The sequence below is a fragment of the Gymnogyps californianus genome, chromosome 7 (assembly GCF_018139145.2).
Source record: "Gymnogyps californianus isolate 813 chromosome 7, ASM1813914v2, whole genome shotgun sequence".
Taxonomy (NCBI): domain Eukaryota; kingdom Metazoa; phylum Chordata; class Aves; order Accipitriformes; family Cathartidae; genus Gymnogyps; species Gymnogyps californianus.
Window position 1 is genome coordinate 5,886,990 of NC_059477.1, and position 25,353 is coordinate 5,912,342.

Consider the following 25,353-nt stretch of genomic DNA (forward strand, 5'->3'; position numbering starts at 1 on the left):
GAAGAGTTGTAAGAAAGATTTACCTATGTGATATGGTCCACAGCCCAACACCATCACTCCACAGTCATCAAATTTTACATCGTGTTCCTGAGAAGGGAGGGACAAAAGTCATTAGGATGTGTACTCCACAGCACCTAACTCCACGCTTGTCAGAATAAACAGTTTCTGGTGCTCAGCCCATATCCAACACTCTGATCCTTCAGGGCTCAAGTCTGATCTCGTTTACTGCAGTGTAAATCAAGTGCAACTCTACTGGAATTACTGGTGCTGCACCCAAACCAAAGGGGATACAGCACTTCTGATTTGGCTATTCAAGCAGCCTAAGGAGCTGTTAAGTTTCACATAAAAATGAATGCTAGGATGAGATGACCGAAACATGAGTTCTGCATTCCCAGCACCTGACCTGTGCACACAGGATGCAAGTAGAGATGATAGAGGACAGGATCATAACAACATAGGGGCATTAACACTAAATGCACTGGATCAGTATTTCAGCAAGAGAAAGTTCCAGGCCTGCTGTAAGGGGATTATATGTAACACCACCCAAAATAATTGCTACAGAGACCAAGACATCTGCAAGATCTCCAGAAATAACGCAGCATAGGGGAAAGAGATCAAACTAGACAGCAATGAGACTGTTGTTTCCGAATGTGCCTACCTGCCCGTTGTACGTGATGTAGAGGTAATTAGTTACTGCTGGGTATTCTGCTGCCAGCGTGTCAATCTGTATGGGGAAGAAGAGGATGGATTATGACTTGGCCAGTGCAAGATCCTTCTTATATGCAGGTGTTTTGGGGTTTTTCTTTTCCCTCTTTCCTTTTCTACTCCTATTCTGTCCTATTATTTCCCCATCATGTCTTTCCTCAAAAGGAGGTGATCTGAACCATCATATGCTGGCAATGCAGCATATGCCTGGCCTTCCCCCCAGACCTTACAGTTCAGTCAACAGGACAGTCTTCCATATCTTTCTAAGCTGCAGTTTTAGCTCCACACCTCTTTGGTAAAACACCTTCACAGCCCAGGAGCTTTCCCCATCCATCCCTTCTTGCCAAGGCCCTCATTCTCTAGTTAGTTTGGCAGCATTAATTACACAGATCTCCAGTCCTCCAGGTGTCCTGTCCTCTTTAGCTGCACTATCTGGGATCTTCACACTACACTCTTGACCCCATCTTACTCCCACACTGAATACAAACATGCACACATCACCACTTTGAGATCATGCAGAGTAGCAGCCAGCAGTGCAAGTACTACATACCTACATTACAATATAACTCATGCTTTGATAATTAAATGGTACACAAAGCAAGAGTGATTTTCAACCACCCCTTATATGTAGTTTTCAACAATTTCTTATGTAATTAGTCACCAGAGAGCCCAGAAGAATAATTTGCCTACTAGACTGTTCACAAACTATTTGTGTCAACTACTTGTTGCATGGTAACTAGTCCATCTAGGTCACCAGCGATTGCTGAAGTTCCCTGAATGAACAGCTGAAACATTTCTACACAGAATACTGAACAGGGAACAACATTAAAGCAGTCCTGACATGAATTTTTACATACTATACCATTTAAAAATCTGTCCAATCTTCAAGTATTTTCAGGAATAGCCACTGGCTGTCCAAATCCTTGTGAATAATGAAGAATGTGACCTTACGTCATTAGCACTATGTAAGTGTCTGCTGCTCATTACTGTTGCTAATACTGCAACTTGTACTTCATGGCTCAAGAAGAAACATATGCTTTGAAGCCACAAATGCAGGCATAAGTAGAATGACCTTATTAAGGGTACATTGGCACACAAATCAATCCAGCACTGCAGTGCCATATGCAGCTGAAAGAACACAGTGCAAGACCAGGCACGTTTCTGTGGGCCAGGTGAGGACATAGAAGGAAAACAGCAGCTGGGAAACAGAAGGAGATTTGGCACCTGGAATTGGGCCTGAGGATACAGATGGGCTCTTTCAGAAACGTTCAGTAGTTTGGGTTGGGTTTTTTTTCCCCTTTAAGGACAAAAAACACAGCTGGTGGCAGTTTAATACCAACATACCTTAAATGCAGCAGCAGAACACCTAGCAAAGCACTCGTGACACTGCCATGAATACTAGATGAGCTCATTACACTCGTGCTATCACAATGAATAGCAAATGAATCCATAACAATAGCACACTTCAAATAAAGTATTACCCTGTAAAAAGTTACTACCAAGAGAAAAGACATATTACACTTTTGATGGTCACACCATGGTGGGCCAGCATTCTCAGCCTTTTCCTGAAGCCAGATAGCTGCATTTCCCCCTCAGCCACACAGAACATGAACAAGAATATTCTGAGTCTCTCTTTGGGGATGTTCATGTCATTACATTGATGCCTGCAGAGCAGAAGTAAGAGCTACATGGGTGAAATGTTCTCCTCTAATGTCAAGGTCAAAACTCCCATGGATGTTAACAGAGCCAGGGATTCCACTTTGTTTACCTCAGCTGTTTCTAAGCACATGGAGGTCTCCTGCTCCTTGCACTCTTGGAAGCCCCCACCATGAACAGCAATGCTCTCACATACCTGTTTCACCCAAGGCACTATATTCTTCCTCAGTCTCAGCTGACGGCACTGGACTTCAGTTAGCCCCAGGCATTTCCCAATCTGTTTGTCCGAGAACCCAATCTGTTTGGCTCTCCTCAGTGTCTCTTCTGGAACTGTTTCACTGGGATTAAATAAAAAAACCCACACTCTGCATGAGGCTTTACAGGAATACTTAGAAGACATATGAGTGCTTGTGTCTTCCATACTGCATAGAGTTGCTATAGGATCATGCACATAAAGGCAAGAAAAGGAAGAAGACCCAGCTAAGCTATGCAATCCTCATACATAAAAGATCTTTTTTCCACTGGATGCCCCCCACAAACACCTATAAGGTAAAGTCTGCAGGCAGACTGCTGATGCTAGGAAGTGAAACACTTTCTTTCCTTGCATTTTTGAGACAGGAATGAGTGACTCACGATGAGGTCCATCATCTCCCAGGCAGCATTCTCCACCAGGCTAGTATAAGGTCACTGTATCCACAACAACTGTATGGTCATTTACCATTACAGCCTCCACGGAGGACCTGCAGTGATTCCTTTCTTGGATTCAGTATCCCCACATCTCCATGCCCAAACTTTAACTCAATCCCTCCCTTACATTCCTCCTCCCAGTCTAAATTTTAAAATATAGGCCTCACTAGACTGGGCTGGATCAATAATTATGTATGTAGTCACATCTCCTGCCTCTCCTTGCAGCTGCCCACTCCAAACAAAGGCATGAAATTTCCCGAAGCTCTGCGACAAGCCATTGAGAGGCATAACTGTCCCCCAACCCTGCTGAGCTGGGGGACAACTTGCCTCAAAACTACAATTTGTCCCGAACAAGCCCTTCTTTCTGTTGTTGAGGATGCTCTGTCTGCCTTCAGAAATGGCCAGTTTTTTGAAAAAGCATCTGACTTCAGAGATACATAGTAGAAATGACCTTCAGAGGCTCACATACCAGGTAAGTTTTTCCTTCTGACAGTCTCAAATATACTTTTTTCTGTGTCATTTGTGCTGCTTCTTGCATTATGAAAATGGGGAGAGGGGGTGTCCTGGTTAAACCACAACAGGGGGACAGACAGGGTAAAGTAGGGGCACCTTTTTTTATTTCATATTTGCAATCAGGGTCTCTCAATACTTCCCTATGTTCTTGTCCTCCTGGTTTTGCTTTTCAGGAGTCCTAGTTTTTGCTGTTTATTTCAAATGCATTGCTTTGCCTGGCCACCTCTGCAGCTCAACAGTTTCTTGCCCATTTTGCTTTTGATTTTTTCATCATCTCCATTCCCCCTTTATTCCCTCCACTTTTTTCTCTCCCACACTATCTTTGTTCCACTTTGTTTTGACTCCACCAATAGCCCTTATAGTTTCTGCCTGTCTCTGTTTCTAAGCTACCTTTTCTAAGCTTAGCTTTTGCAAAAACATAAAAAAAACCTATGTATTTTTATCAGCATTTCTGCTTTTCATCTTCATTGCCAAGAGCATCCTTGCCTGCCCAATAAATCAATATTTTATGAGCGAGCAAGCTCTGAATCAGGAAAAAGGAAATGATTAACAAACAAGCAATTTTCCTAAATCAGAGCTTTTGAATTATGTCCCTTGCTTGATGGTATTTTTAAATAAATAGCATTATGTTATTTGAGTGGGAGGAGAGGGGTAAGGCCGCTTTATTGGAATGTGTCAGGAAGCTGAAGCATGAAAGAGTCATTGGATTGGATTTTCCACCCTGGCTTAGGCACAGAGCAGCTCTGCTGCCCTCGGTGAAGTCAGGCTAGCGTAAAACAGATGAGAGTCACAAAAGTGTCAAACCAGCTGTTCTGAGAGCAGAACTGGGGACCAGAAACTTTTGGGTTCAGATCCCTGGGTAGATGGGTTTTCCTCTATGAATTCCCCAGTGCCACCTCTCCTTCCCCTGCAATATGAGAAGAGAGTGCTCCACCTGCCTACAATAGCATAGCAGACAGCTAGTGAGGATTTGCAGAAAGGAAACGCTCACTGTAACTGCTATCCTCTGCACTGTGTCCCAGCCTGGCACTAACAACCAGCTTGCTCTGCTCTCAGGGGATTCCAGGCAGGAGTACCACCTACACTCTTGATCTTCTCCACAACCCTCAACCACATCACCCTTATTACTCCAGCAAATCCTGCTCTTTGCTAGTGTTAGAAGGAAACAGTCCTGCCTAATCCAGGAGGTTGACCTTCCCAGGTTTTGGATTTATTTCTGGGTGCAGAAAGACTTCCCAAAATAAGACCCACTTTGCAGCACCGCAGTACGTTAAAGGCTGCGATTCCCATGCTCTAACGCCTCCACCACAAAACTCCTCTGCTTCTCCTCAGCCCTTTCTACCTTCTGATCTCAGCTCAAAGGCAGGACTTCTTGCATAAACCATAAATGCCAGAACTGAAGGCATGGATGGGTGTTTTACAGGAGGAAACAAAGCAAAATCTGCCAATTCTCTGGCAAAACAGATGCTAGCCGTCGCTGGCTATTAAGAAGAATGCAGCCATGTTAGATTTCTCTCCTAGATTCAGCATTCCCTAAGTATGAGTGAGCAGACCTGATGACCCCAAGAAAATGAGCCTGTTTCAGTGCAGTTTACTCCCTTGCTCTCCCTCCCTTCTGCCTCAGAAACACACATAGCTGGCTGTCATTTGATTACTGACAGAGAAAGAAAATTGCCTTCATTTGCAGCTTGTTTCAATTCAGCTTTTTGTATCTCATTACAACAGTATCATTCATTGTCATCCCCCCCAGCAGGGTGGGTAGAAGAGAAGCAGCAATTATTTGGCAACATGATTCATTTGCCTTGGGCTAGCATCTTAAATTAGGTTAGGACACTTACTAATCCATGCAAAAAGGTAACCAGTTTTGTACAGGACAACCAGTGTGCAAGAGAAAAGCTGAGTACCTAAAGGGGAAATGAAACCGTGCATTTTTTCCTCTGCTACTCCCAATGCATGATAAAGAAAAGATAAGAGATGTAGCTTTCAGTGTGGCTAATAAGAAAGATGCAGTGGGAACCTCTATTCAAGCAGCACCTAGACAGGAAGGGTTTTCTCATTTCTCACTGCCATGGAGGCAGTTTAATATGGAGGAAACACACCCAGCTCACCACGAGGCAGGGAAGGTTAGAACTGACAACCCAGCCCTGGAAATGTAAGTTTCACCATTTAATATTGTCACAGAAAATTGGCAAGAGTGAAACACCCAGCAGTGCTGCTTTCCAAGCACTTGAAACTAGAATCTGCCACAAGATGAGAAATTGCCAAAAGCCTCCGAGGCAGCTCCCAGGGATTTGGAGGCACAACCAGAAGAAGGGGCAGGCAGAGTAAGCCAGCAGAATTGCTCCACCATGTTTAAAGGGAACTGGATCAGAGAGCTGCAAACCCTCAGCACTGGTATGGAAATCAGGCTGCCTCTCTGCACATACTGGACACACATCTTCATACCTGGATAATTTCCACTTACTAATAAGGGTAATTTTTAGCATTTATACCTCAACTTTCATGGAAAGAATATAAAGAAACATGCAAACAGTATGATAGGGCAATGCTCATCCAGCATTCCCACCACCTTTCCTCAAAGACAGCCCTTTAGACTTGCTGGAGACACTAAAGCCAGCAAAAGCGGAATCAGGCTGATCTCTTTGAATGCTCGAGTGCAAATAACCCTTCCAAGAGCTCACCAGAAATCCAGCACTAAAAAGAGAAGAAAAAAAATTCTCATTTCTGGCTATTCCCAAACATATGACCCAGTCCTACATCACTGCCTCCCACTTTCCCCTGGAGCATCACTTACTTTTCAAACACAGAGAAAAAAGTCTTCCAAAGATTAAACTCCCTTGCTGGTTTATAATAAATTCTGAAACAAGGGAAGATTAAGTGGCCATGATTCCAGACTCCTATAATGCTCCTTTTTCCTAACATTCGCCTTTGCAAAATGACAGTCAGAAGTTTTAGAGCTTCAAAACCAGACGATTAGACTTTCGCACACTGCCATAATCATTTAGTGGCTGTTCACTTCCTCAGAAAGCTAAAGTCCCCTGCACACTTTGCAGTTTATAAACAATACAAGCCTTTCCTGAACCTTGCTTGTGCCTCCATTTCAGCTTCTAGTGTTGATTTGTTGTTGCTCTTTGTTTAAAATTCCACCCTGTCATCTTTGGAACTCCATCCACTCACTTCTTCAATAATAAACGATAAAAGGAAATGGAATAAATTCCCCTTAATGAGGAAATTTTCACCTGGCACAGAGGACCTGGGGAAATCTATTAACTGACTGGAGGAACGCTGGCAGCATTGTAATTATCAGGAGAACCTGCTCGCTTCAGCGCGGCCCTCTCTTCCACTTGACTGGCTTTCATCTGATCCACTAGTTTAGGAGTAATGCTAAATAAATGTGTCAGCAGAAAGCCCCAGCTTGATACTGGAAGACGCACTCTTTTTCTTGTCTCCCAGATCAGGCTCTGCTTCATTTTAGGTATATTGTCAATTTTATGCCCATCTGCATATTACTTAGGCACATGTTAATGGGTCTTGATCAAAAGGATCAGGAATATTTTGTGAATTGAGGGCCAAAGCCTGAGCTGGGAGCATTTGGGGGACAGCTGTTGCATCATTTAACATCTGCCCTGTAAGCCCACAGGCTCACCCCTGCAGGTCACCTCTGGTTTATCTCAGCAGCTATTCATGTGGCTTGGACATGCACGTAGGAGCTGCAAAGATGAGCACACTCCGGCTCAGCCCACCAGTCTTGAACTTAGCTCCTCCTAAATCTGGAGGGGGTGGATTTAAGCCCAGACTACAGTTTTGCTATGGCAAGCAAAGTAGACCAAAAGCAAGAAGCACTGGAACCAAAATGCCTAATGCCCAGTCCTGAGAGAGCTCTTCCTTTCTCAGTAGTCATAGACCTGGAGGGTTTCAAAAGCCTACTTGATTTCAGGCTGGATTATGTACAGACATATTCTTCCTCTTTTCCTCATTGTCCTGCTCTGCTTCAAGGCTCCTAGTGGCTTCCTTGATTGCTCCTGATGTTTTACAAGATTTTGAACATGGTACAATTAAAATAATGAGATCGGTGTATAAATTCTCTCCCTGCTTCTCTTCTCAAGGAGACAGATTGTTACCGTTTTTCCCCTCCTGAGAAACTCATGAGATGAGTGACAAAAAGCTGTCAAAGGAGCGGTTAGGGAAGCAGGAGCTGTAAACCAACAAATCTCGCTCACTGAACAACTATCACTCCAGCACTCTGCATCATTAACATTCAGGTCCCTGGGATAATAAATCTCATTGTGGACATCTTGATTTAAGTAACGTGAACCTCACACTGTGCCCTAATACCTAAATGCCTCACACCTAGGATTAAGTGATGTGCTGAAGCAGCAGCTCACACCAAAACACAGAGAAGAAATGGGTCATAGATGCTTCCTCAAAGCCTATTTTCTACCCCTGGTAAAAGAGAGCTTTGAGGTCTTTGCTGGGATGCCATGGTATGGACTCCCCTGCTTCTGGTATTGTACATAACGGTTACAGAGAACCCAATGGCTTTTAAAGGGCAATGTCTGTATATCCTCTGTATCAAGGAAAAAAATGCAGATTGCATTTTTACAAATGTACAGATGTTTTGAAAGAAGATACAGCTGTGAAATTATTACCAATGGCTCTGTAAGACAAATAGAAAGTATCTTATGTCAGATCCACACAAAGCACAAACAACAGTGCTGAATAGCCGCTTATATTATATTCTCCTGATGTACTGAATTCCTAATTTGTTCCTGAGTCTTCCCTGCCCCACAGTTCACAAAGATTTCAAAAGTAATCTTCCCAGTTAGTTAAAAGCAAGTACTACAAATATGTCAGTGACAGCTCCTCAAACAGTATAAATCAGTGCAGCCTCATCTAGCGTCACTGGACCTGCTCTGCTTTATACCCACACAAGATCTGACTTATGCTCTCTGACCTGTCCCAAAAGCACGCAAGTCAGCAGAAACACTGCTTTTGAGAAGGGTGGGTGTGCAACAACCACTGTGGAAGTGCACAGTTTATTGATGGCCTGTCTGATCTTTCCTCCCTGCATTGTTTCCCAGGTCACCTGCTCGAACTGGATTTTAATTCCAGCACCTGTATTTCTGTGGCTACTCCACCACAGTCATGTTTTGAAATCAAGTCATGCTTCCAGCAAGCAGCTTTCAAAGCACACCTTTCATGGACCAAGGACATGAGCTTCGAAAAGGAATTCACAATAAACAACTTCTTCCATGGGCCACTGAGCAGAGCACCTGGCTACAAATGCTGGGCTGAAGTGGGTCTGCACCCTCCCACTTTTTTTTTTTTTTTGCTTTCCCCTCTATTAACCTGTGTCTCTTTAGGAACAACAAGAGCAATACTCAGGACTGCACCTACCCCTTTCAAGGAAACCACAAGCCAGGAGGTGTTTTCACTCAATGCCCACAGAGCAAGGACACTTTCTCCTCCAAAACAAAGCTCCAAAGTATAAAATTATCAAAACACAATTGGTGCCGTCATTTCCCACTGCTAGTAGGCTGGCTAGTTCAGTATCCACCAAAAGGAAGATCTGCTGTTTTCATTAAGGTTAATTTGAAGAGTTGAGATTTAAGAAGGCAGAGTTCAGTCCACTGCTCTGCCGGACTGTCTTTGAGACTTTCGGCAAGCCTACCATCTCTATGTTTTGGTCCTCAACTGCAAAATGGGGGTTTATCATGCTCCTCTTTTCTCACTTGAATTCTACTTTACAGCCTTTTATCAATATTGCAATGTTCCTCTTTGGGCAATATACTCAACACTTCTGCCTGTTGCAAGATGGCCCAATCTTCCCTGGGTCTTACTCAGATTTTCCCGAGCAGTGAACTTGACCCCATTACCCCTCCTTTTCCCCCATCCCTCTGAGCTCCCAAGTAATGGCAAATACAATCAATTGCAGGTTCAATTGCTACAGAGATGCCCAAGTGACTTAGGAGCACAAGTCCTACTGATTTTCAACAAGGCTTCTGTCCCCACATCACTTGGGCATAAGGGATGATTTCACCATAGCTGCCTACCTCTTTACCTATACTTAATGGTATTTGTCATACATTCTCCTTGCATACAGCCACAGTTCTCAGGGATCACAAAATCAGGAACAGATAAAAATAACCACGGCCACATGCAAACATATCCTCACTGCAGACAGTCAAAGAACAGATGCAAATCCCAAAAGAGGCTTTCCCTTGCACCCAGGCCACCAGTGTCTTGAGTTGAACATGCCCCAGATGTTACTTGCAAGTCTGGGCTTCAGTTGTGCTCTTGGGAATGATGGTGTTACTGGACCCTACTGCAAATCTGACTCGCTCTGGACCGGGTCCATAATCCTGGCCTTAAAGTCACATCTCACTCCTCACTGCCTCAGACAGCTAGACATGGTCTGTTCAAATTTCCATCTCCTTCACAAGCTGTCAATGTGATGAACAGCCAGTGGGGTCACTCCAGGGCCCTTCCCCTCCATTTTCTCTCATGGGACAGGTGAGACCAAATCTAGGGAAAGAATTGCCTGACAACAGCATATCCTATTGCACTGCCACTGCTCCATACACCATTGCCTATTCATGGACTGACAGCATGGGATGGTGCTTGCTCCTTCCATGTGTGTATGTATATGTGGTTTTGTTTGTGCGTGTGCATGTGTGTGGTGGGGAAGGTTATAGTTAGGATTACATTACTGAAGGTATGAAGGAAATCGGTCAAAAAACCAACAAAAAACCACAGTGTAAGTTTCCACTTAAAATGAAAAATATGTAGGTCACAGGAGAAACAGCAGAGGCACATGTTTGACGTGTGTGTGATATTACTGGATATTCTTGCAAGTACTCTCCAAATGGCTTTATTTTCCCCATTCAACTCAGGCCATTTGCTTTCCTGCAGCCAAATCACATAACCTGGAACAACTCTTTCTCTATCTTAGAGGGCCCAGAGGCAGAGCCAAATGGAAACTCATGACAAAAGCTATACAGTCTCACCAGCACCAGGTCAAATCTTCTTTGGAAAGAAGTTCGCTGGGACACATAAATGGGGCAGAGGGTACCCTTCCCAGTCTCTACTGTCTCTGCAAATGGCTGGCCTTGCCTGTACACCGAGAACGGACAAACATTTATAGGTCAGAAAGGTTTTTTCCCCCCATAACATTATCCCATACAACCTTTTACTCATGGAAACAGATTCCCTGCATAAATCAGTGAGGCCTTCTGCTCACCTCTGAATCGTTCCACGCGGTGAGGATGCAAGCCAGCATGTCATGTGTGAATGCTGCTTGCTGAACTGCTCACAAAGGCCTCCACCTGCCTCTGATCCCCCTTCCCCATCTGTCTGTCATATCCACTTGTTCTAGCTCTAAATTTCCTCTTGGCAGAGACCATTTCCTTGTTACCAGTCTACAACAGCTCTGTAGGGCCCAAATCAAGACTCTTGGCAGAGATGTTACTCCAACTGCATCCAAAACCTCGCTGCAAAGAACCTCCAACCAATCCAGAGACAAAAAGGAAGGGATGGATTCGACTGAATAGAGAGTGAGCTTGTAACCAGCAACAGTGCGTGGGAACAGGGCAACTACTTCTGGTTCTGGTAACTCTATTGCAACAACAGAAAGATTTAAAGCAATGACAGAGTCACAGCTCATTCTTTTCCATTGGAAATAATCCTGTAGCACAGGTAAAACCCATGCCAGGCATGCCAGGGACTGGAAACAGCTGGCTGCAGGAAGAGCACATGTGTGCCAAGTCTCATTTGCATCACTCAATTAGCTTTCCCTCAGCTATTGCAGATATGTGTTTCCTGATGTTGCTCACTGGACTAGTCTCTTAGTTCAGGTCAGAAGTGTTTTTCCCTGGCTCTTTGCCTTTGTGCCAACATGCCTTCAACATAATGCAGCCGGACAGTCCATCCCCTCCCTCCAATGCAGGTTGTGAGGTAAGACAGTTTCCTTGGGAAGGTCTGACTAAGGATAGTGGAGTGAAAATCTGCACTGATAAGTGAATGAGACCAAGTTAATTTATACCACCTGCAATCTGAGTTGAATTGCATGAATCCACTTACAAGGGACACAACATTGGTTGTGTATGATACAAATGCAAGATTGGATACTGCAAAAGGGCTTTCTGTAGCAGGCTGCCTATACAGTCTGCTGCCTAGTCACCAGAAGGATGAAAAACTATGTGGGATGGTACCAGCTACTGATCACATTACTAGTAGTATTATCACCTGCCACCCACTGCAGAGAAAGGGAAAGCAACCTCAGTGATATAGGACAGTTTGGCACGATTAGCCTCTGTGGAGCGATACTGGATTTATACCAGCTGAGGAAGGGGCCAGCCTCTGGGGTCCCAGAGCATGCCACTCCAACAGCGAGGAAATCAAACTGATTCTGGATATATTGTTTTTCTTCCTCAGGAGCTGCACATATATATTTAAGGCACTCGAGACAAATGCAACGTGACACAGATATTAGAGGGCAAAAACTTGTGCAGCCAAACAACAGATTTCTGTAAATAATCAAGCTACTCCTTCTCTTCGACATCTCCCTCCACATTTATTTTTGTTTAGCTCCAGATCCAGCTTGTTCTGAGGGGCAAGGGGGAGCAAGAGCTGCTCAATTAAAACCGTGCAGCTGGTCAAAGAAGCAGAAAGCACAGCAGATGAACTAACTAGCACCTTAGTGATGTACTGGCTATGATGCGCTCCCAGTGCCATCATGTGGTGAAACGTGGTTCACACAACGGGTACCCGAAGCAGAAAAGCCGGCCAACGTACAGCCGATAACTCAGCAAGGAGGTTCTCCCAGCCTCGTAAACCACGAAGGGAAAGCTCAAGTCAGCAAGAGGCTGGAACTGAAATACAGCCCAGCGCTTTAATTTACCGCTATCTTTCCTGCTTAGTTTTATATGGTCATTTTTCTTGAAGAAAGAAGAAGATTTATATTTAAATATGTCTGGAATTATAGACTTTGAAAGTGCAGGACAAAAGCAACACATACTGCATGATCACAGCAAGGCAGAAAAGCTTAAAAATCAATTGGCCAGGCCAGAAAAAAATTCAGTGTATTTGACCCTCAGGTGTAGTAAGTCAGCACAAGTCCTGTGTTTGAAGGCTAACTCTGTCCTAGGTACATGAGTGCAGACTGCTGTTTCTCATCACAGGCCATCCACATTCCCAGCCTTAGCCTCAGAGATACAGTGAGAATTTTCCAAAATAAACTGGAACTTCCATAATCCCTGAGAACAGCCAAGATGCCTAAGCACTCAAAGAAGTTCTTTTACCAAAAAGAGCGTTCTCAGAAATTTCCTCTGTCCGGGTGAGGCAGTGAACTGCGTTTAAGACAACACTGCTTACTCCAAGCACTGAAATAAATTTCTCAGCATTGACTGCATCTGTGCTCAGGGCTTACCACAGGTTTCCCAGCAGAAGGAGCCCCAGAAGGACCGTTGTGTCCTAGGACAAGGCTGTTGGTTTTTCTTACCTGTTCACTTCCTTCAGGATCTTCTCCATGTTCACGATGCAGCGCATCTTATACAGGAACCATTTATCAATAGCTGTGAGTTTGTGAATGACGTCCACAGGGACTTGATTATCCAAGGCCTGCCAAAAATAGGACGGCACCAAACAGCCCCTTTAATACATGCTTTGCAAATACAGATTTAGTCTGCAAATAGGTAGCAGCAACTATATAGCATAAAGACACAAAAAGTACTGTAGACTAAGCCGGACAAATCAAAGGTTCATCTACCCCAGGATCCTATCTCCCACAGCAACAGAAAACGTGCCCCTCAAGCAGTGCAGGGAGGCACCAGCCACTTCTGCACATGCTTTGGTACCAAAAGCTGGCTTCTGTTTCAGCAAGAGAGAGAATTAGCTTTTCGCAGAGCCAGCAGCCAAACTTAAACTGATGGTAACAAGGCTTGGCAGCCACTGAGTATGTGCCTTAACTACCTACAGCAAGGTACATTCAGCCTGCAGTGCCAACTCCTCCACCTGTATCCCTTACCACTCAAGTTGCCTAAATCTCAGACCCACTGCCAACCTCCTAGCTGCAACTGTTAAACAGAAGATCCAGCTTCTCAGCTGTGGAGGAACTTTTTGCTTTAGAGCATAAATCTTGATTTACCCTTGAAATACAAGGCTGAATCAAAACATATGGCCTTGAAATACCCCTGAAGCAAGGCAAAGTCCAGTCCTGGGTGACACACCGCAGCTACAGTATAACTCAGGCTTCTCTCTCTGTATCTCAAGTTAATGTCAAGATCATTCAAATTCCCCTGCATTATCTTGCTGGAGCTATTTATTTTATTTTAATCTAACTATTTGCAACCATGGGTTAAAAAGGAACCCCACAGAATTATTATTCAAGTGACAATGTTTTACAGGACACTGCAGTATTAAAAAAAAATCTCAGAGGAATATGCTAGAGAGCCCCCAACACAGTTGTATTGGGGGCAGTCGTATCTTGATACATTGCGGTTATATCTTCTATCACTGATATTTCTTGGGTCTCACCAGTGGTGTACAGTTACAACTCTCCTGATAAAACAACTATAATCAACCATAATGATAATACCAGCATGGTATCTTTGCTGAGCTGAAGTAATCAGGCTCATTAATTTGTTACCACGCTTAATTGTTTTCTTGCAGGGCAGCATCCCTGGAACAAAGCCAGGGCAATGTCACTGAAGAAAACTCCAGCATTAATCCAGGAATGAGTTTGGCCTACTGCACCCCGGCATTATTCCTCCGAGTTATCAAGCTGCGGACACATCATTGTACCATCACCGCATGCTTCAGCACTGTGACGTGGAGACTTTATGCCAGCTGAGAGAAATGCACAGGTCACTTCAGTGCTACGCTCCAAGAAGGCACCACCCGCATGGACAAGGGATGGGTGACAGCTCTCTCATCCGGCACTGCAAAATACTGACACCGCTTTCTACCTTTCTAAAGGATTTCCAGGCAGCTTGCCTTGGTCTCCCTCTCACAATTATTCTCTTGTCTTGAGAGGTAATAAGATGCTGACTTGAATATCCTGCTTGCTCACAACCAGCAGTGAAAATCTCTAATGCACGTTTTCCTCCTTTAGAGTAACCAGTCACGCACCGAACCTTCAGCTAGTGCTTGGCACCCCACAGCCACTGCACTTCCAAATGCCTGCAAAGAGAAGCCTGGGGCCATCACAGCGGTCCTGGAGCACTGGCAATAACAAGGCTGGGCTTCTCACACATTTCTGGGTACAATACTGGTATGAGGCAACGGGTAAGGGGTCCCTCCCATTCCGATTCCTTAGCGCGTGGAGGTTGAGGTCACACTGCCACATTAGTGGGACGTGAGCAGGTCTTTCTTCTGCCCATCTATTTTCACAAAACATACGCAGACTTGCACGTCTTGAGGATCTCCAACCTTCAGTCAATAGTCCCTGAGCCACACATACACACACAGGTAGCATGACCACATACACTTAATCTGCTCAGGACACTTTAAATAAAGTCTTAGGACTCTTCAAGGGAAACTGAAAAAAACAAATACCTTCCCCTCCTTAATCAGAGGAGGGGCAGAGAAAATAAACCATCTTCACCCCTGTGGCATAAATCTGGAGACTGGGAGAGAAGAATGAATTTGCACACAGTTCTTGCTCCCAAATCACCACACTACAGGGGCAACTCAGGTTTCCAGGCAGAAAATCCCTGTAGGATTTGATCAGGGGCCCTGGAGAGCACTCTGATGGCTTTATTCAAACCTACATGAAGGAGTACAGCCTAAACACGCCATGAAAGGGGGAGGGAGCCACAGCAGGACAGTGTGACTTTAGAGCCCTGTTCACCTTCAAGAGCGTCCCATCCAGTAGACACTGGCCCCACGCTGGGAAGCCAAGGAGTTTATAGGACTGCCTTCACACTGTGAGTCAGGGAGCAAGCCTGGTCTCCAGGCCAAGCAACAGAGGGCAGCTCAGCTGCCCAAGCTGTCTCTAGGGCCAGCACCCTTATTCCTTCAGTCCCATTCCTGCTCCTCACCAAAGGAAGTATTTAGCTGCCTGTGGACAGGAGCACAAGTGCAAACTAAGACTTCTGTAGTGTGGACAACTAGGAGACCAGGGCCCTGGTGTGAAACAGTGTGGATCAAATCCACAGCATAAATCTTCTGAGGCCACCTGTATAGAACGTTAAGAGGGCCCAGAAAAGATCTGATACAACCTGAGCAGCCCTGCTCATCAGGCAGTTACATCCTTGCAGCACTTGGCCACTCTGGCCAAGGAACAAGTCTCATCTATTTCAGCCTCTCTCCTAGTGCCTTCTTTTACATTACAACACGGAGTCCCATTACAACAGCAATAGCTCTGAATGGCAGCTGAACTCCCTTCCCTTTCACCTGAACAGTTACTGTTTTTATCATCCAACAGACAAAGGAGAGAGAAAAAGTAAAAAGCCTTGGAGAGCCGACTAGTGGGGCTTCGGGGGGGAGGAGAAGACATACAACGAAGCTCCATCCTGTTCCAAACAAAGCTGACAGCTAATGGGGACTAGCTGTTGGCTTTTAAATGTCAGCAGGCTGGAAAGGGATTTCCAGGCAGACAGCCCCAGCTGCCAGAAGTACCTCTTACTGATATTGCTTGCCTCAGTTATTAACGGTGACGAATTAGTGCACTGTGTCAGGCAGAGGCAGCTCTTTATAGGGAGGGATTAAGACTTTGATCTTGCTTTTTTCAACAGCTCCCAGTGAAAATGCCACCAGCTGGGAACATCCAGAGTGTTCAGTGGGACCCAAACTCACCTTCATCTCCCCAGATCCCCTGTGTTAACATAGGGCTAAGATTAACCTTTCATAAAAGCTCTCTGAGCCACTCAGAGAGACAAGCAGCAAGATTTTTCTGAGTCACAAGAAAAAGCTATAATAAAGACCAAGCACAGCTGCTGAAGGATGTTCTACACTTATGAAGACATGCATTTCCCCAGCTTGAAAAGCGAGAATCAACAGCTGGACAAGCCACACATTTATAGAACATCTTGTGCTTTTCATTGAGGCCATTTGTAAGAGGAACAGCTATGTGAAAACCTTTTCACAAATACACCACAACCTCAGCTCTCCACACTCATGTGGAGGATGTAATGAGATGTATCTACACATGAGCACAAAGGGCTTAAAGACTCCACCACACAAAGTCAGGGGCACAAAAAATAGTAACTGGGCATTCCCTGCCAGGAAGGTTTGCAATCTTAAAAAACCCCAACAGGTAAGTATGAGCTATAAAAGACAGCTGTCCCCTCCTCTTCATAGAGGGTATGGACAGATGGACAAGTTAGCTGCAGCAAAACCAAAGTCTGAAATTGCACCTACCTTCTAAAGTAACTAACCCCACGTTTACCATGTCATATACACAGGCAAACACCGTGGAGCTGAAGGAAGAAATAATTTCACACCCTAGCTCCCCTTACCCAGACACCTTGAAAAATGATTTGCCCACTGTGACAGGAGAGGGGTTAAAAGAATTCTAAGGGAAGTTGAGCCTATTTCAAAGAACAGGGGACTTCCTGTATGCTAAATTTAACATAGAGTTTTAGGGTTTTTTTCAATTTCAAGCCTGTCCTGGTTTCGGCTAGGACAGAGTTAATTTTCTTCCTAGGAGCTGGTATAGTGCTGTGTTTTGGATTTAGTAGGAAAATAATGTTGATAACACACTGATGGTTTTAGTTGTTGCTAAGTAGTTGATAGTAGTTGATACTAAGTCAAGGATTTTTCAGCTTCTCATGGCCAGCCAGCAAGAAGGCTGGAGGGGCACAAGAAGCTGGGAGGGGACACAGCCAGGACAGCTGACCCAAACTGGCCAAAGAGCTATTCCATACCATATGACATCATGCCCAGTATATAAACTGGGGGAGTTGGCTGGGAGGGGCGGATCACGGCTCAGGAACTAACTGGGCATCGGTCAATGAGTGGTGAGCAAAATTCTTGTGCATCACTTGCTTTGTATAGTCTAATTCTTTTAGTATTACTATTGTCATGTTATTATTATTATCATCATCATCGTTATTTTTCCTTCCTTTCTGTCCTATTAAACTGTCTTTATCTCAACCCACGAGGGTTTGTTTTTTTTTCCAATTCTCTCCCCCATCCCACTGGGCGGGGGGAGTGAGCGAGCAGCTGCGTGGTGCTTAGTTGCCGGCTGGGGTTAAACCACGACAAGCCCATACCAATGCAACAATTGCAAAAAGATAGTGCTCTCACAGACTGCAGCTTGCCATTCTTTATCGTCCTTTGTTTCAGTTCTCAAAAGGATCTTCATTTTTTCCTTCCTGCCTTCCTATAAATTAATGGTAATCTGCAAAACTGGCCAACTTTGACTGAAACTTACACTAGTGTAAATCAGGGCTAAACATTAGCCAACATTCAGCAAACAATTATATTATAGGAACAAGCAAAGGAAAGTAATCTAGGTCTCCACCAACACTCAGCTACAAACTGAGGCGCGAGGACACAGGAATGCACCTGCTGCTGAATGCAGTGAGCATTGGCTAAGATTGTACCAAAAGGCAAATGCATTACCTGAATATAGAAGATGCAGGAAAATACAGATGTCAGCAGGAAAAATTAAAGTCATATACCCACCCAGCTATTATGTTCTGTAGAGTAAATGACGTGCGATAGAGAATATCTGTACTTCAACAGCAAGGAACCTACAGAAGGTGGTCCCAGTGTGCTTGACAGAGGGAAGCAAGGGGGCGAAGAATACTCAACCTCTGTCACCTCAGTTGACCCAATTTGGTAGCTATAATTCAAGGGACATAGGTCAAGGGCTTTCTATCTTTTGTTACCTTGGCTATTGCATATATCCGAGTGCTGGATGGCTCAGAGAGTTCCTTCTGGAAATCTACGATGGCTGGCCAGGCTTTATTCATAGGCAGATGTGAAGTGAAGCCATCTACAGAGGGGTAGCACATTCTCAGGGCCTTTTGGAAGCTCTCTTCAAAAGTGCGTCCAATAGCCAAGACCTGTAACGGAGAGCACTTCCACATTAGCTATGGTGAGCTGCTGCCCAGCTATCCCCTGAGTAACAGAAGAGTGCAAATTTAAACCATGAAGACAGACATACAGAAAGATTACAGCCTTTGGACCTCCTCCCTAAGATAGCCCAGCTGGCTTTAAGACAGGCGCAGCTGACTGAGCCTTGGCAAGTCCCACTTCTGGGCCTGACTCTGCCAATATTATCAACAAGGATTTTCAGACAAGTGACTCCTTTCTGCTTTCATCTCCCTATCTGTAAAATACAGGAAGCCGCTGCTCTCCTCTGTAAACTGCTTTGAAGCACTTTAGTAGAGGGAAGCATTATGCAGCAGCATGGGTGTAGTAATATAGAAGGATATTTCTGTTTAACAACCTGTTAGAGATAGAAACTCACAGTGGGAATTTTAAGGTTCAGAAGAAATCTGTTCCTCTTCCTTTAAATTACATTTAACAGCGACTCTGCCCTGTGAGGGCTCTCTTAAAGGATTACTCCTCCTTGGCATAGCAGCACTGGGTTTCCCCTCCTTCAATCTTGACATCACATCTAATAAGAAAACAAGCCTTTCTCTGTGGAAATCTGCGAGGTAACAGAGCCCTTTCTCAAATTTCTACATTTTTATTTCCCAGTGCAGTAAAACCCTAACAGCATAAAAATTTTCTCAAACACAATGTTGAAAAATGTCAAAAGAAAAAAATAACATTGTTTTCTCTTTTCTCACAGCTCCAGGCCCACTGCCCAGCACAACAGAGCTCAGGAAAAACCAGGCCAGGCCAGACTGTTCAATTAATAAAAATGCAGTAGGTGCTGCGATCTGGCTTCAAGTTCAGGCCTAGGGGGACAACTGTGCCATACTAATAGAGAGACAGCAGCAAGAAGCTCGTTGCTTCAAAGACACCCTCTCCCACTCACAGGTCCTGGAGACTACCCTTTTTGCTGAGTACCTCCACCAGCTGCAAAGTGCATCTCAAGCTTCTCCATCCCTGTTTCAGTTCACCCCCCAGCAGTCATAGACCTGCACAGTTGGAGCACTGACTCTTCCTATATCTCCTCCCTCCCTTTAACCAGCATCCTGCCTTGAGAAGGACAGGGGATTCATGCAGTTCCGCTTTTGTGATATATGACCACTGGAAGGACTTGCTAATTCCTCCTGCAAATGTGTATGGCCAGGAAGTGTTTACAGCTGATGGTGCACAAGGCAACTGTATTTAGGAACCCTGGCTCTACAGAACTGTCCAAAAACCCCTAAGCAGAGAGGGTTAATATCAGTAATCATCAACTCACTTAAAAAAAACCAAACAAAACACCTCATTGCCATTAAAAGCCAAAACTGCCACTGGAAAACCAAGTTCTAATTAATCTTTCCATTTGTGATGAAGGCTTGTTGTCTGAGCAAAGCAGAATTGATGTTAAGAAGGTCTCACGTGTCAAAATAATTTAATAAAATAGCTACTTGAAAAGCATTACGAAAAAAAGGCAGCTGAAAAAATACACAATTAATTATTTTGCTTTGGTAGCTGATATGTAATTAACTAAGTGGGTAATTTCCCCTTTTTGCTTCATTTCTCTCAAAACATGGTCTGAAAATGCTGTTATTGTCCCAGACACCTTAAAATCAGGGTTTAAAAGTCACACTGTCATGTTCCAGATATGAGAGACTTAATCACTAAGAGAAGTCAAAACTTCAGAGCAAGATTACAGGTTGTGTTTGGATTTCAAGAGCAGAAGTAGGCTGAGATTTGGCATATGGTTTTAACAGAGGGGACAAATAACTGTGGGAACAACTGAGAGCTGTGGCTCATTGGCATCACTGAAAATCTTAACAGACTACGACTCTTGAAGTTATGCTCTAATTAACCACCACTACAGAACCCCAAATGAAAAATAACTCTGAGAGTCCTGTAGTGAGTGTTAAGAACGAAGTCAACGTCAGGTGATCCAAAGTAGTCTCTTCCCTTAGGAGTCAAACCATTTACGAATCCACACTGTGATAGCCAAGATTACACAGTCCTAACTCATTTCAGTTAATTACAGTACTGGATAAAAATCATTTGAGCTGAATAAATATCTTCAAAAGCCATTAGGTCCCTGAAGATAGATATTCTGAGGGTTTGCAAGAAAGAGAAATTACTTTCTCAAGTGATGGAATGGAACGGACGGAGAGAGTCTTGCACTCACCTCTCCCACGCTCTTCATGGAGCTTCCAATCCGGTTGGACGTATGCTGAAAACGGTCCAAATCCCAGCGGGGTATCTTGGTAACAACATAATCCAGACTGGGCTCAAAGCAGGCAGAGGTTTTTCCTGTCACCACATTCTTGATTTCTGGCAAGGGAATCCCCAAGGCAATTTTGGCAGCAATGAATGCTAATGGATACCTGCCATAGAGGAGAAGTAGAGAATAGTAGAGCGGGAAGTACTTTGCTTTTGCAAATCCCAGGAGTGGATCAAATTAAACAGATGTGAGGTGATTTTCCCTCCTCAACACAACGGAAGATTACTGTGCTCAAGCACAGCAGCCGGGCCTGTCCAGCTTCCTACCTTAACACATTGTAGAGCTACCTACCTAAATCTGGGACTTGCTTTATTATCTGCAAAGCCACCATTTTAAGTATCTATCACACCCACAGTGAGACCCCATAAAACAGATATGTTTTGCTGCAAGTCTGTCATCCAAAAAGAAAACAATCAAACGCCCACTGTCCAACATCATGGCTTATCTCCAGTCTGCTACGGCACTTCAACCACCACAAGAGTTGTTGAGAACTGCAAATTAGAGATTAATTTGTGCCTCTCAACAGCATCTGCAAAGTGCAATTAAGAAGCCAATTTTTAAACAGCCTGCTCTGACCATCCTCATCTTGATTAGTTTACGATTAGCCAACAAAACAAAGGCAGCTAGCAATACCATTTGCATCAATCTGACAGACAGCTCATTAATAACTGTGTCCTCTGGGTCCCAGAGATGATTTGCAGCCAACATATGGATACAGTGGATATGCTTTGTAAGGACAGCTATTAGGTTCCCCCCCAACACCTCCTGGGAGTTTTTCCATTTGTAGTAACAGCATCAGCAGGCTGGAATGGACCTGGAGGGCTCACTAATCTCTTCTTCCATCTCCCAGCAGGACCAACTCTCCAAGGGTCACTCCTAGCAGATGCTGACAAGAACTATTCTTAGAAGCTTCCCATGCAGAAATCTGCACCTTACTGACCTGACTGCTCCTGAGTTCTCCCTAACAGTCAACTTCAGTCTTCCTTGCTGCAAATTAAGCCTGCACCTCCTTGTCTTAACTGCATGGAGAGCAGATGTGGGAACTCTTCTTCCTTGCAGCTGTCACTTACATATTTAAACAACACACTGATCCAAGCTCCTTATCATAAATCTCTCTTTCTGTTCTTCTCCCCTCAGTTTTTGTTTATTCATTTGTTTGTTCTGTATTAAAAAAACCCAAAATACTAATCTTACCCTGTCGCCTTGGAGGCCAAAGCTGAACTTCTCGAGAGTCTGGCATTAACTTCAATGATGTAGTACTCCATGGAAGTTGGATGCAGAGCAAACTGGATATTACACTCTCCTACAATGCCCAAATGTCGGACAACTTTGATGGCACGATCCCTCAGCATCTGAAATTCCTCATTAGTGAGTGTCTGGCTTGGAGCCACTACAACAGAATCTCCTGTTTGTCACAAGGTAGCAGAGAAGGAAAATGAGAAGCAGCTCAGCGGCAGTAAATTCTAGCCACACAGGTCACTTTCTTTGCTAACCCATTGCTAGTAATGAAGTTACCACAGATGTTCAAACCTGTGGATGCACAGTTGATGAAAAGCACAGATAGTTAGAAGCCCAGAGTTGGAGAGGCCAGGCAATCTTATGGAAAATGGGATCACAGGGGTAGGTGTAGCCTAACAATATCTGTTTCACACCCTAGCTGGCTGTATCCAAGACCTGAAGAGTATTTCTAGAGCCCACTTCATCAATCACAAAGCTATGTCAATAACAGCAGGCAGAAGGGCACTGCATAGTTAACAAGCCATTTCCAGTGAGCCACCCTGTGCCCAAGCCTACCTGTGTGGACTCCCATAGCATCAATGTTTTCCATATTGCAGACAGCAATACAGTTATCAGCAGCATCTCTCACAACTTCATACTCTATCTCCTTCCAGCCAACAACTGATTTTTCCACCAGAATTTGGTTAGTCATTGCAAATGCCTGGGAATATGTTAGGGAAAATGAACAGTAAAACAGAAAACCTTTTTAGAACATATTCCATATTTAAGACTTCTGTGGCTTATCTCCAGACTTCCCAGACCAACAAGAAAATTAAAAGATGAAGATAAGCGAAGTTCATAGCACAGATGACAAGCACTTTATATTTCTCTTTTTAAAAAAAAAAATTTGCTTTAGCTTCATTTGAAAGGCACAGAAAATATTACTGTGATCTGATGGGGAAAAAAAGGCAGGGCATGTGAGCTTGTAATGGCATATAAATAACAAATAGGAATATAAAAACATCTAAGGCTTCAATCACACAACAGACACATGCTTTTGTTTGTGTATGTGGGCAGCCCCATGGACTTCAATAGGAGAACTCTGCAGAAAGCTAAATGACTAAGTGATGGGGAGTGTGGGTGCCAGCAAACACTACGTAATTAATAGCACTAATAATGCTGCTTATCATTGGCATACTAACCAGAAGCAAGATTCGTGATTTATTCTTAAACTAATCTTGAAAGCACTCCTCAGCGCAAGAGAAAAATGAAAAATATAGTTTGTTGGTAAATGAGCATGAGCTAAGTGAATAAATGGCCTTAATATTAGCAGATAAAAAACCATTAATCAATTCTTGCTTAAAATCCTAGAAAGTAATGGGCACATTATCAATTCATCCTTTAGCAAAGCTTCTTGTTTTAATGCTGCCCATGAATCAGTCTTCAGTCTGGTCCCCTCTGTAGTTAGCTCAAGCTGTTATTCAAATGTTGCCCTTAGCTCAGTTGCCAAACTCGCACAAAAAAAAAAAAAAAAAAATAGTTTGAGGAGTGGCACTTCACACCCAGCCTAAGCAGGCACTGAATTTGTGGTGATGTAGTGGGAACACCCAACCACACTTATAAAACAATCTATGTTGTTCCTGTGTTACTGTCTATTGCCTTCTCTCACTCAAAATGACTCAGGAGAGATGAACTCAAGGCCAGATTACTTGAACTAGCTGTGCTATGAAACATCCATAGGTGTTCAGTTAGCCGAATTATACACAATTCAGAGTCCAGTGTCTGAAAATCCAGTTCACAGAATTACTACAGATCATCTTCATAACTGAAAAGAATGGAGTTTCTCTGTGGATGTGAGCATCCAAAGTTGAGCTAATTCAATGAGACCCAAATTGTTTTTCACTGTAAATTTTGAAATATTGATATCAAACTGGGAGGTGCTGTTGACTCTCCTAAGGGACAGGAGGCCTTGCAGAGGGATCTAGATTGATTGAAGCATTGGGCTATGATTAATGGGATGAAATTTAACAAGTCAAAATGCCAGATTCTACACCTAGGACGGAGTAATGGAGAGGAGTGGCTGGAGAGCAGCCCTGCAGAAAGGGATCTGAGGGTGCTGGTCGACAGCAGGCTCAATATGAGTCAGCAGTGTGCCCTGGCAGCCAAGAGAGCAAACCGCATCTTGGGGTGCATCTGATGCAATATAACCAGCCGGTCCCCGCTGTATTCAGCATTGGTGCGCCCTCACCTTGAGTACTGTGTGCAGTTCTGGGCCCCACAATTTAAGAAAGATGTGAAGGTCCTTGAATGTGTCCAGAGGAGGGCAACAAAGCCGGTGAAAGGGCTGGAAGGAATGTCCGATGAGGAGCAGCTAAGGAGTTTGGGCTTGTCTCCTTTGGAGAAAAGGAAGCTGAGGGGCAACCTCATTGCTCTCTGCAGCTTCCTGAGGGGGGGAAGTGGAGAGAGAGGTGCTGATCCCTTCTCCCTGGTATCCAGTGACAGGACGCGTGGGAAGGGTTTAAAGCTGCACCAGAGGAAGTTTAGACTGGACATTAGGAGGCATTTCTTTACCGAGAGGGTGGTCAAACACTGGAACAGGCTTCCTAGAGAGGTGGTTGATGCTCCAAGCTTGTCAGTGTTTAAGAGGCATTTGAACAATGCCCTTAATACCATGCTTTAACTTTTGGTCAGCCCTGAATTGGTCAGGCAGTTGGACTAGATGATCGTTGTAGGTCCCTTCCAACTGAAATAGTCTATTCTATTCTACTCCATTCAAAATGCTGAAGCTCTTCTAGTATAATTTTTGAGAAAATGAAAATATTAACTTAGAAAGTAAAACAGAATCAGACTTTTAGTAAGAAAGAAAAGGAAAGTTTCAGAAACATGAAAAGTTTACTAAAAATATGAACTGCCCTACTCCTAAAATTTTACAGATAATAAGATGTTTATAAAGAGCAGCTGTTTTACAGATTTCAGGGGAAAACGGAGATGTTCAAAACCACTTTTTTAAAAAAACACCAAGAAATGCTGATCAAAACCAGGTTTTCCTACTGAAAAATGTTTTGATATAAATCTTTCAGATAGCTGCACTCCCAGGGTTTCTGAGTGAATTTCTGCTTTCTCTAAACACAGACCATGCGTGAGCTTGGGCAAGTGAAGTGTTTCCAACCTCAGCCATCCATCCATAAGATGGGGTTACTGCATCCACTGCCTCCTCCCGCATCTGTCAGTCCTGTCCACTGAGCCTCCCTGCAACTGACACTGCCTGAGCAGCTGTT

The 25,353-nt window shown here is 44.0% G+C and overlaps 1 protein-coding gene across 1 annotated transcript in view; it reads right to left on the bottom strand.

The window, feature by feature from the left end:
* Nucleotides 1-25,353, bottom strand: part of CPS1 (carbamoyl-phosphate synthase 1) — a 103,903-nt gene that overhangs the window by 35,740 nt on the left and 42,810 nt on the right. The window contains exons 19-26 of the mRNA XM_050899842.1: nucleotides 22,652-22,796; nucleotides 22,052-22,262; nucleotides 20,762-20,960; nucleotides 18,396-18,572; nucleotides 13,061-13,179; nucleotides 2,558-2,699; nucleotides 659-724; nucleotides 24-87 (exon numbers count right to left, since the gene is read on the bottom strand). Coding sequence (XP_050755799.1) covers nucleotides 24-87; nucleotides 659-724; nucleotides 2,558-2,699; nucleotides 13,061-13,179; nucleotides 18,396-18,572; nucleotides 20,762-20,960; nucleotides 22,052-22,262; nucleotides 22,652-22,796 — 1,123 coding nt within the window. The remainder of the gene's footprint in view (nucleotides 1-23; nucleotides 88-658; nucleotides 725-2,557; nucleotides 2,700-13,060; nucleotides 13,180-18,395; nucleotides 18,573-20,761; nucleotides 20,961-22,051; nucleotides 22,263-22,651; nucleotides 22,797-25,353) is intronic.